The 12,485-nt window shown below is 38.3% G+C and overlaps 1 protein-coding gene across 1 annotated transcript; it reads right to left on the bottom strand.

Moving 5' to 3' along the window:
* Positions 1-317: 317 nt before the first annotated feature.
* On the bottom strand, positions 318-7,560 carry shbg (sex hormone-binding globulin). Its single transcript, XM_022210215.2, has 8 exons — positions 7,324-7,560; positions 4,922-5,019; positions 4,537-4,726; positions 4,168-4,329; positions 3,764-3,920; positions 3,140-3,276; positions 1,036-1,237; positions 318-778 (listed from the first exon to the last, which is right to left on the bottom strand). Exons 1-8 carry the CDS (start codon positions 7,423-7,425, stop codon positions 645-647), a joined length of 1,182 nt encoding a protein of 393 aa, XP_022065907.1. The 5' UTR covers positions 7,426-7,560; the 3' UTR covers positions 318-644.
* Positions 7,561-12,485: the final 4,925 nt, after the last annotated feature.

The following is a 12,485-nucleotide window of genomic DNA, read 5'->3' as shown; positions in this document are numbered from 1 at the left end:
TATATTTTCACAGTGAAAACTTGCACATTTTCAAATTTTTTGGGGATATTTTTTAACTTTTTTGGTGGATTTAAAAAAAAATGTTTCTTTAATAACATTCATGAAAAAATCAACCAAATCCAGTGAAATTCAGATATGAAAAACTCAAAAATCTTCAAAAAGGCAACAAAGAAAAAACTGCATGAATCGTTTAATTTTTGAAAAAAGTTTGCTCCTATTTCTGTCACTTTTCTCATTTAAAGATGACAAGCATGTGTTTTGATTTTAAATACATGTAATGTTGTGTTAGATGACATCATACACAAGACTGGACGGCATGAATTTAACATTTTTAATAATCCACTAGAGGGAGCAAATTCCACGTCCTAAATCGGTTTTCGTCAAACTGGACTCAGTGTCTATCCTTAGAATTTATTTTTGCTTTCAGTCCAGCAGAGAAATGAATGTTATTCAGAAGAAGAACTTTTAGGAGACTAATATATGACTCAGAGACATACTATTGCATATACCAACTGCTCACAATTCTCAGATTTACTTTACATTCTGTTGCAAATTGAGTAAATATCTATTTAAAAATAGAATTTTTTTGATTCTAATAAATGCAAACATGTAGCTCACATATAGTATATGCATGATGTTGTGATCTATGCAGGGCAGCTGTGAGAGGAGATTGACATGTGTTTGACAGCCAAATCCAGATCCAAATCCTTCTCTTGGATCTGTATCTTCCCCAGACACCCTGTCAAGAACTGGGAGCCAACATTGTCCTCACCATCACCTGGGGAGTAAAAAAAAGAAAAAGGGTGAAGAAGAAAACACTTGTCAATGTGGATTTTATCGCAGTGGAGACATGATTTGTATCAACAGGTTTTCTTTTGGTATCACTGTATCTGTTGTCATTTGTTTTTTGTTTTTTTTCTATGAATCTTATCTAGTCCTTTAGAACAATAACATGGGACCTTAAAATTTAAAGATTTAGAGACTGTACAGATCGTTTTTGAAAAAACACTTCACGTGATCATGGTGTAGTCTCACCCAAAAGACCTCCAACGGTAAGACGGCCCTCTCTCCAAGCTGTCAGATACCCAGGGTGGTTCACTGGCATGATGCTATCAGTCCTTTCAAGTTCACTTTCATCTGCATGCAGTCTCAGTGAATCCTTCTCAAAGTGCATCAGCAGTCCTCTTAAAGTGCTTTTCATGTTGATTTTGTTTTCGCCAAGAGCAAATGTGACCACCTGTAAAGTCCAAATACAGACTGTAACTCTCACATTGCAAAAACTCAAAATCTTACCAAGTCTGTTTGTCTTATTTTAGTCAAAATGTCTCATTCCACTTGATTTAAGATAAATTCACTCAACAAGTGACATTTCAGCAAGATGGAGGGACTTGTTTTAAGACAATGCATCTTAAATATCTTGTTAAGTCAAACAATCTTGAAATTATCCTGTTTTGAGTTGTATTTTACAAGAAAACTCAAAATAAGTTTAACCCTCCTGTCGTCCTGCGGGTCAAATTGACCCGTTTTAAAGTTTGAAAATGTGGGGGAAAAAAATAGTTTTGTCACAGTGAAAACTTCTGATGTTCACATTTTCAACATTTTGGGGAAATTTTTGAACATTTTTTTGGTGAAAAAAAGAAATGTTAGAAATGTTTCTTAAGGCATTCACCAAAAAAATCAACCAAAATCCAGCGAATTTCGCTGGATTTTGGCTGATTTTTTTGTGAATGCTCTTAAGAAAATGTTAGAAGTTTTACTGATATATATGTAATCACTTTAGATATTTTTGAGGATTTTTTAGAAGATTTTTACTAATTTTTTGAAAATATTTACAAGAATTTCTTGCCAAATTTGGGGGATTTTTTAAAATAAAAATTTTAAGGGAAACTTTTAAGGAATTATTAGAATTTTCTTCCTGAAGGTTTGTGCAAATTTTCAGAAATTTGTGAATTTTTTTGCTGATTTTTTGGATTTTTTTCAGACAAGGAAACAATATTTTTTGGTGCCCTTAAATGAGAACAACAGGAGGGTTAAAACATCTCAAATTAGGAAGTTACATGAAAGCAAAAATCAATTTTTGAGTGATAAGCTACTATTTTTTTAAGCATGTCTGGCTTATTTTAAGACACCTAAGCTTGACACCTAAAATAAAGCTGAAAACAAGTTTTTCCAACTAATTTTAAGATCTTAATATTCTAAATATCATATCTTATTTCAAGAAATCTTACCAAGCTATTTTTTTTACTTGTTCTATTGGCAGATTTTTCATTTATTTCAAGTAAAAGTTCCTTGAAATAAGCTTTTTCTTTTCTTGTTTTGAGGGGGGCATTTTTTCCAGTGCATTGCGGTCTCCATTCTGTTCATGTTTTGTTACTCCATCAAGGAATGTGGCACAGTTTTAGCAATATATAATATACCAAATACATATTATTTTATTGTTCTTTTTTTGCTATTATGTTTATTGTTATAATTACACAATTACACATTTATTATAACAATTATTGTTATAATTACACGTCTCTCAGTTGTTGTGTGGAACCTTTGCTGGGGGGTCCCTGTACCCCTACGTACACCTTTAGCCACCCAGCCCTGTTCTGTCAATGAGCTTTTCCTGCCTTACCTCTCCCCTTTTGTCTGTGTGTTCTGAGAGAGAGATAAATGTGTAATTTGTATGTTTTAATGTAATATAATTCTACTTATAAGTTCACTTTCCAAATGCTACTATGGTTATGCAATTTTTCATTTCTGTAGGATTTTTGTGTGTCTTTTTTATCGACTGTAAAGGCCTGTAATAAACATTTTTTTAAAAAAGATATTTGTGTCGGCTGAATTAACACAGCGCAGAGAAGAGAAGCCACCAGTTACCACCACAAGTGAACACTACATCAGCTGCCTGCTGACGATCACATGATTGTGATCCTACTACAAATTGACCGCTGTGGACCACAAATTTTTTAAAGATTTCATCCGTCGGAAATCAGACAACTACTGAGCAGCCTATGTGGAGTACTGAGCACACTGAGTGCTTTTCTTTTTTATATGTGTGATGGGATTTTGTCATGAATCAAATGCTCATGTAAGTTACGAAGCCAAAATGCAAAATTAGTTTGAATCATGTATATTTTAGGTGCATGGATACCTTTGTGTTGTTATTGGCCACTAAAGTGAACATCAGGTCCTGCCCAGGAGCCTTGATGCTCAAAATGGTCCCATCCATCTGAGTGAAATCGCTCCACAATTCAATCTTGAGCCCATCATCTTCGTCAGTTAGAAAAACTGCAAGAGGAAAAACAGTCCTGTATTTAATAGGTTTTGTATATCATTGCCTTATTAATTAAGGCAAATTACTCTTGTTGATAGTGTACAGAATATTTGAAATAGCATGCTGACCCAAACTGCTTTCCAGTTGAAATGTAACATTACAAATATGCATGACAAATTAAAATGTTAAAGTCGTGACCTTAGAATAACAGCAATAAGGAAGAACTCCCTTTTAATAGGAAGAGACCTCCAGGAGCACAAGGCTCAGGGAGGGTGGCCATCTGCCTCAGTCAGTTTGGTTGAGGAGAGACTGAGTAAAACCAGCAACAGACTAAAGCAAAACAATGAGCCCTTACACACCAACTAAGAATGAAATTAAATCAAACATTGCTACCAAGGTTCCATGTCATGCAAAAATGCATTATCTATGTCAGCTGGAAAGCTTATCCTTTAATGAAGTACTCCTGCCAATGTTTTGTGCAACTTAGCACAATGTTCCTACCTGAGGTGTTGAAAACGGCCAACCCTTTGCCAGAAAAGTAGCTGCCAGGTCGGATGTTTTGGTAGCAAGGCCAGAGGCCCTCAACCTCTATGTCCCAGGGGGTGCTGAGGTTCAGCCAGTTGCCTTTCCGCACACAGCCATCCATTTGCGGCTCATACTACAGCAAAGAACACAACAATGCATTTAAAATAATGAGCTGCAAGATAAACAGGGAGCACAGGAGATGAACGTGATGCCATCAAACATCTGCAGAATGAAAAATGAATCACCACAACACATTCATGTCGATTGTCCATCGATAATCAAATAGAATTCTTGCAAATGTAAAGACAAAAAAGTTAAACCAAACCAATTAGACTGAACAGGACGGATAAATGATACAGAACAGTATTAACACACTGCACCTGAATGATCATCTTTTCCTTTTTGATCAGGATCCCACCCAGGGCCAGTCGAAGTTCACCTGAAATGTCTTCCTCTGTCTGTTTGGAATGCATACCCACCGTCACTCCCTCAGAGCCGTCCACCTCCAGAATTACAAACTTCCCGTGGTTGCTCACTTCCAGCTTGGTGGCGCCAAGAGATAAAGAAGCAAAAACACAGCATGTCAGGAATACCACATGATTATTAAAAGCCACGGGATGTAAAGTAATGAGGAAATTTCACTTTTTTCCAAGGCAAAATGGCTTTCTGAAATTTCTGTTATTTAAAAAAAAAAGTGCCACTTGATTCATAATAAATCTGTGAGACATTGAACTGCACGGGGAACTCACAGTGTGCCATTTCCCATCATTCAGCTTTGGGCCTCCTGCCACACTAATAAGTATGTCTCCTTTGCTGATCTGCATCAAAGGGATGCCATCTTTCAGGGACAAAACAAACCAGTCCTCCCCATTTTTGGTATCTCCGTAGAAAATGGTACCTTCCGAGTCAAACGTCCGTAGCTGAAAGGATGACTTGATGCTGCACAAACCAGAATGAAAACACAACCACCGATTTCAAGAAAGATGAAGAGGACAATCTACACGGAAACACTGAAAGTTTTCTGCAAAACTTCAGTCATCTTTTGCATACTGTTTGAATTTTCAAACATACAGAAGCCCTCCTTTTCTACGTGCCTGCAGATTTTCCTTGTGAAACGTTGCTCTGCTCACGTACCTGTTGATCTCACTGATGTTGACTGTCGTGTGGATGAGTGGCCTCCAGATGTCTCTGTCCTGGCTGAGATAGACGGTGGAACTGCCTGATACTCCTTTCTGGAAAGCACAGTCCTAATAAGGCACTCATTTAACACAAAATCATTACTTCAACATGCTTAACATTATGTTTTATAGTCAGATGTCCTGATTTGTTAGAGGTTTAAACCATACTAAAGTGAGGGATGAATCCAATTTAATAATTGATTCAGCTTCAAAATATAATTGCTATGTGACATTTCAGAGAGAAATTTTGTACATTCTAACCATAGACTGTATATATAGTGGACGTAGCATCTGGCTCCAGAATTGAAGCCAACCCGGAAGTGTCAAAAACTTGCAATATCACGCCGTCCGCTAGGGTTGGCTCCAAAAAGCTTTTTCTCCATAGACCCCAATTCATTTTTGGAAAAAATAAAATTTGATAGATTGATTTTCTATAGCTCAGGTTTTTTCCCCGTTAGTTTTCATGGTCAAAATGAGAGATCAGGTGGCCGATCTTAAAATAAATCAATACTGAATTTTAAATAAATCATTAAAGTTGGCGGAGCCAGGGGGCGTGGCTATACTTGATAGACAGCAACAGAAGCCTCTGCGGTAAAACGTGGGCGGGATAAGAGAGTCCTCAGCCAATCCTGCCCCTAGTTGCTCTCCGGTCCAGCCTGTTTGATGACGCTTTTTACGTCACTGGCTCCAAAAAATCCAAAACGGCGACCAAGAAGTAGCAAAATCCGGGATTCATTTTCTCGGCGTTGAAACCAACGGGTGACATCACGGTTAGTTTACGCCTGATTCTAACCCACTACATTCATCCGACAGCTTTAGTTAATTTTACATGATTAAAATAGTTAATATTATACAATTTGGGTAATAGAACAAGCTTTTAAAATAACACTCAATACACTGATAAAGGTTAAACCAGTGGTTTCTGACCTGTTTGTTGTTGACGTCTTATGGAAACCAGTGTGTAGCTACACAATTCAGATGTGTATGCATTATCACCACCTCCACCAAAGTGGGTTTAATTTTAACGAATGTTCAAATAGCCCAACATCTCTTCAAGAATCAATGATTAGAGAGAGAGAGAGAGAGAGAGTGAAATAATTTCATACATATTTGTGTTTCAGCAGTTTGTGTTTCTTCTCTCCTCTCACTTTTATCATGCTTTGAATTTGAACCCCCCCCAGATATATGTTTTTCTAGCCTAGCCACGCTAGACAACCCACGGCAACGAATTTAATTCTCTGCCAGGGTGGGTCTAGTTACCCTCCATAAGGCTCGAGGTTGGATTCTCCTAAAACTGGCCGGACGAATCACCATGAAGTGTAGAGTCAGAAGGCGGGCGTAACTAAGTGACGACAGAGGTGTGACGATTCTGACAGAAACAACCGGAAACAACTAGCCTAGCCGCGCTAGACAACACACGGCAACGAATTTAATTCTCTGCCAGGGTCGACAACAAAAACGACAACAGTTGTTGAGCTCCATTAGCACCGACTCTGAATAATCTTGTCTGTAATATACTTGAGCTTCACCCATTGACTGTATAAATAAGGCTTCACCGAACTACCGTATCCTCTGATTTCCAGCGCTCTAGGAACCTATTCGTTGCACTGATTGGTTGTATACCTACCCAATTGCTGCAGAGTGATTTGATAGACAACCTTTTAGCCCGCCTCCCTCCCTGTCCAGCGTGCCTAGACCCTTGTGCCTTCAGAAACATGGGTCTAGGGTGGCTAGGCTACTGTTTTTCTGCTTTCAAGGGGAAAAAATAACCACGGCTATTGTTGTTTTAGGGAAGTGTGGGACATTTTAATTTTACAGTAAGCAGAAACAATGCATGTTACAAAAACTTACACTCATATTTGTATTAGGATTATTTAGAGATGATAGATACATACTCCTTAAACTAACAGAACGACTAGATGAGAGCATTTTAACACATTTACACAAGCGTTCAAAAGTTTGGGGTCACCATGACAATGTCATGTTTCCCCATGAAAACTCACACTTTTATTAATGTGCTAACATAATTACACAAAGGTTTTCTAATCATCAGTTAGCCGTTCAACACCATTAGCTAACACAATGTAGCATTAGAACACAGGAGTGATGGTTGCTGGAAATGTTCCTTTGTACCTCTATGGAGATATTCCATTAGAAATCAGCCGTTTCCAGCTAGAATAGTCATTTACCACATTAACAATGTCTAGACTGGATTGTTGATTCATTTAATGCCATCTTCATTGAAAAAAAGCTTTTCTTTCAAAAATAAGGACATTTCTAAATGACCCCAAACTTTTAAACATCGACAGACACTCAATGCACTGTCCATGGCACACATTTTACATTACATTAACATACCTTACCCTCTCCGTTCCCCTGCACTTCAGCCCAAAGGACGACCAGAGCGAGGCTCAAAGTGAGCAGCGGTCCACCTGCCATTACTTTCCAAACCAAGGTCATTCTTCAGTGCATTCACCCACCCAGGCCTCCCGCCGTGCAGTCTCCAGAGTCCTACCCAGAGGTGTCAGCGCAGGGATGAGGAGGAGCAGAGATATTCTTCAGCAGAATGGAGCGTTGGCGTGTGCTGCGCAACGTCCAGGGGTCCAAAGTGCAAATATGCAGCGGTCAGTGCAGTTTATTGATTCCCGGGTGAGAGTGCATCGTGCCTCCGGTGCTGTGATTGACAGAATGTTTGCCAATGCAGATGGCTGAAGCAAGCGCAGAGTGCAACAGGACAGAGTATAGAGGAAAGAAGAATTTGGGTAAAAGGCAGAAACATATCAGTTACACCTTACCAAGTCTGTTTGTCTTAGTTTTAGGCAAAATGTCTCATCCTACTGGATTTAACATAAATTCACTAAACAAGAGACATTTCAGCAGATGGAGGGACTTGTTTTAAGACAACACATCTTAAATATCTTGTTAAGTCAAGCAGTCTTGAAATTATCTTGTTTTGAGTTGTATTTTACAAGAAATGTCAAAATAATTTTGACCCTCGTGTTGTCCTGTGGGTCAAAATGACTTATTTTAAAGTTTGAAAATGTGGAAAAAAAAAATATTTCCACAGTGTGACTTCCGATGTCCACATTTTCTACATTTTTGGGACATTTTTGAACATTTTTTGGTGGAAAACAAGAAATGTTAAAGATGTTTCTTTAAGAACATTCACCAAAAAAATCAAACAAAATCCAGCGGATTTGCTGGATTTTGGTTGATTTTTTTTGGTGAATGTTCTTGAAGAAAATATTAGACGTTTTACTGATACATATGGAATCACTTCAGATATTTTTTAGGATGTTTGGGAAAATTTTTACACATTTTTTAAAAAAATATTTACAAGAATTTTCTTGCCAAATTTCTGGGATTTTTTTTAAAATAAAACTTTTAAGGGAAATTTTAAAGGAATTATTGTAATTTTTCTTCCTGAAGGTTTTGCAAATTTTCTGAAATTTGGGGATTTTTTTTTGCTGATTTTTATTTTTATTTTTTTCAGACAAGGAAACAATATTTTTTGCTCCCCGTAAATGAAGACAGCAGGAGGGTTGAAACATCTCAGATTAGGAGATTACATGAGAGTGAAAACAGTTTTTTTTTTTTTTTTAGCATGTCTGGCTTATTTTAAGACACCTAAGCTTGACAGTCCTAGTAAAATATAGTTTAAATTAAGTTTTCCAGCTCATTTTACGATCCCAATATTCTAAATATCAAATCTTACTTCAAGAAATCTTACCAGGCCATTTTTCACTTGTTCTATTGGCAGATTTTTTCACTTATTTCAAGATAAAAGTTCCTTGAAATAAGCTATTTTTCTGGTTTTGAGAGGATTTTTTTTTTCCAGTGTAGGGTCTGTGGTGATATTGCAAACAATTAAAAATTAAGAAAGCAAGACATTAGCTGAAGTTAGCATTTTTATCAGTGTCAGTCTCCTGCCTTCATGGTGATTCACGTAGTATGGACGCAACTGCAGGCCGGGTGAGCGACCTTAGTCTGCCCACTGATGTGTGTTTACCCATTACACAGAAACCTTGACTCACCACTGCAGACCATGAGTCAGCGTATGCATGTGTGTGTGTGTGTGTGTGTCTGCTGTGAAGGGAGAGATGCGTTTCCAATTCTATTTTTTTCTCTTCTACTGGCTGTATTCCCATGGACAGTCGCCTTCCAGGAAAGCTGCGATAATTGGGAATTACTAGGAAAAGTGCAGCCCTCACAGACTGTATACACAGAAAGAAACAACAAACAGTCTGGTGTTTAATTGTTGAGGATTTGGAGATCATATGAGAAGTGAAATCACACCAGAGCATGCTCACACTGTCTGGTGGCTATTAAATGATTTGATTTTGACTCCACGCAGTTGCTAACAGGTATAAATGATAGGATTATCCATCCATCAGCTATCCACTGCTTAATCCTCATTAGGGTCATGGGGGGCCTGGAGTCTATGCCAGCTGATTGAGGGTGAAGGCAGAGGACACCCTGCACTGCAAAAACTCAAAATCTTACCAAGTCTATTTGTCTTGTTTTTAGTCAAAATGTCTCATCCCATTAGCCTAGCCGCGCTAGACAACCCACGTCAACGAATTTAATTCTCTGCCAGGGTGGGTCTAGTTACCCTCCATAAGGCTCGAGGCTGGATTCTCCTAAAACTGGCCGGACCAATCACCATGAAGTGTAGAGTCAGAAGGCGGGCGTAACTAAGTGACGACAGAAGCGCAACAATTCTGACAGAAACAACCGGCGCACAATAAACAGTTGTCTTTCGACTTGGCTTTGGCCACAGCTCTTAAAGATTTGAAGCTAAAATTCAACTTGAAAGATAAACAAAGGACGGCACTGAAGTGTTTCATTGAGAAGAAAGACGTATTTGGACTTATGCCGGCGGGATATGGCAAATCCTTAATATACCAGTTGGCTCCGCTGGTTGGGAAGCTAATGGGACTTAGCCACAATCCGCCGGCGCTCACTGTTGCCAACTCCTCGGTAAGGAAAGTCGCTATTGGCTGTCCTAAAAGTCGCTAGAAGTCGCTAAATGACGTCATCGCCTACTTTGCATATTTCCCAGTTTGCATGTAATTGTAATCAATGTTGTAGGAGAGAGGAATAACGTTGTGGAAGAGACCAAAAAGTGAGTATAAAACACCCACTAGAGGCTAAATGCTGTGGTTTATTTTAGCATGACAGTGAAGAAACATTTTCGTTTATATGGCTCCGTAAGTCTGGATGGGATCTGTAGTGACTTTGCGCATGTGCGATTCATCTGCCATCTGGCTGCGGAGTGATGTGGGTCTCCCCCTCCCCTCACTGGGTCTCCTGCGGGGTTACTGGACTGACAGCCTGTGCTCTGGGAGGGGGAGAAGCTCACAGCAGCACCTGCTGCTTGTTGAAAACAGTAACTGCAGAATGAGCTGAGTTTTCCTATCAGAGTCTCCAAAACGGCAGAAAAAGTCGCTAGATTTGTCGCTAGTCGCTTTTGACAAAAAAAAAGTCGCTAGGAGCTTTGAAAAGTTGCTAGATTTAGCGAGAAAGTCGCTAAGTTGGCAACACTGCCAGCGCTCTAGGAACTATGTCAGCCTATTCGTTGCGCTGATTGGTTGTATACCTACCCAATTGCTGCAGAGTGATTTGATAGATAACCTTTTAGCCCGCCTCCCTCCCTGTCAAGCGGTCCTAGACCCTTGTGCCTTCAGAACATGGGTCTAGCGTGGCTAGGCTATCATCCCATTTGATTTAAGATCTTAACAAGTGACATTTCAGCAGGATGGAGGGACTTGTTTTAAGACAATGCATCTTAAATATCTTGTTAAGTCAAACAATCCTGAAAGTATCTTGTTTTGAGTTGAATTTTACAAGAAAACTCAAATTAAGTTTAACCCTCTTGTTGTCCTGCGGGTCAGATTGACCCGTTTCAAAGTTTGAAAATGTGGGGAAATAAATATATTTTCGCAGTGAAACTTCTGATGTCCACATTTTCAACATTTTGGGGAAATCTTTGAACATTTTTGGTGGAAAAAAGAAATGTTTAAAAAAATTTTTCTTTAAGAACATTAAAAAAAAAATCGACCAAAATCCAGCAGATTTCGCTGGATTTTGGTTGATTTTTTGTGAATGTTCTTAAAGAAAATATTAGAAGTTTTACTGATATATATGTAATCACTTTAGATATTTTTAGGAATTTTTTTTGGAAGATTTTCACTCATTTTTTGAAATATTTACATGAATATTCTTGCCAAATTTGGAGGATTCTTTTAAAATAAAACTTTTCAGGGTTCAGAGTTTTCTTCCTGAAGGTTTTGCAAATTTTCAGAAATTTGGGGAATTTTTTTGCGGATTTTTTGGATTTTTTTCAGACAAGGAAATATTTTTTGGTGCCTGTAAATGAGGAAAACAGAAGAGTTGACGTCTGAAATTAGGAGGGAACATGAAAGCAAAAATCAATTTTTCAGTGAAAAAATCTTTTTTTTTTTTTTAGCATATCTGGCTTATTTTAAGACACCTAAGCTTGACAGTCCAAGTAAAATAGAGCTAAAATAAGTTTTCTCAGCTAATTTTAAGATCTCAGTATTCTAAATATCACATCTTATTTCAAGAAATCTTACCAAGCCATTTTCACTTGTTCTATTGGCAGATTTTTCCACTTCCTTCAAGGTGAATGTTCCTTGAAATAAGTTTTTTTTTCTTGTTTTGAGAGGGGCATTTTTTCCAGTGTGGATAGGTCACCAGTCTATTACAGGGTTACACACAGAAACAAACAATCACATTCACACCTATGGACTATTTAGAATCATCAGTTAACCTCAGCATGTTTTGGAATGTGGAGGAAGCCAGAGAAAACCCACACATGCACAGGGAGAACATGCAAACAGAAAGCTCCCAGGCTGGGACACGAACCGGGGATCTTCTCGCTGCAAGGCCAACCACCGAGACACTGAGGAGAACACGATAAGATTATTGATGGCGTAATTCCACTGAGCTGCTTCAAGTTCTGTGTCATGGTGTAGAGTTACACTTGAATATACCAGAGCTGTCATTAATGCTATTGGCAACATCTGACTTTTTTTCCTGCTGCAAAAACAGTCTGCTGAGTTCAACTTATTCAGCTGTTTGTTCTTCCAGTTGCAGTTGACTGACGTGATTTTAAACCACAAACATTTTCAGAAACACCACTTTTTCCACCCGACATTTCCTGAACAAAATTTCAAGGCAGTCACTCAATTTCATCAAAAAAATAATTCAGCACAGACATCATTTTTTGGGAGTGCTGAAGAGTCACCAAATGAACTGTTCCTGTTTAAGCCACTAAGTGTCACTAGTGGGAAGGTGCTCAGAGGAAGTTCAATCAGTGTTGGGTTTAGATTTCAGCAACCAAGTCACCTGACATGCACTTTAATAAATAAAACATGAAGCCAAAAAAACCCATCTGATCTGTGCTAAAAGACATTAGACACCAAAGAAACAAAAAAATATGAAAACGCTGCATGCACATTGATGGTCGTAAACCGCATCAAACATTAAAAAAGAGC

The sequence above is a fragment of the Acanthochromis polyacanthus genome, chromosome 23 (genome assembly GCF_021347895.1).
Source record: "Acanthochromis polyacanthus isolate Apoly-LR-REF ecotype Palm Island chromosome 23, KAUST_Apoly_ChrSc, whole genome shotgun sequence".
NCBI classification, from domain to species: Eukaryota; Metazoa; Chordata; class Actinopteri; family Pomacentridae; genus Acanthochromis; species Acanthochromis polyacanthus.
This window is presented reverse-complemented; position numbering and strand designations above follow the sequence as displayed.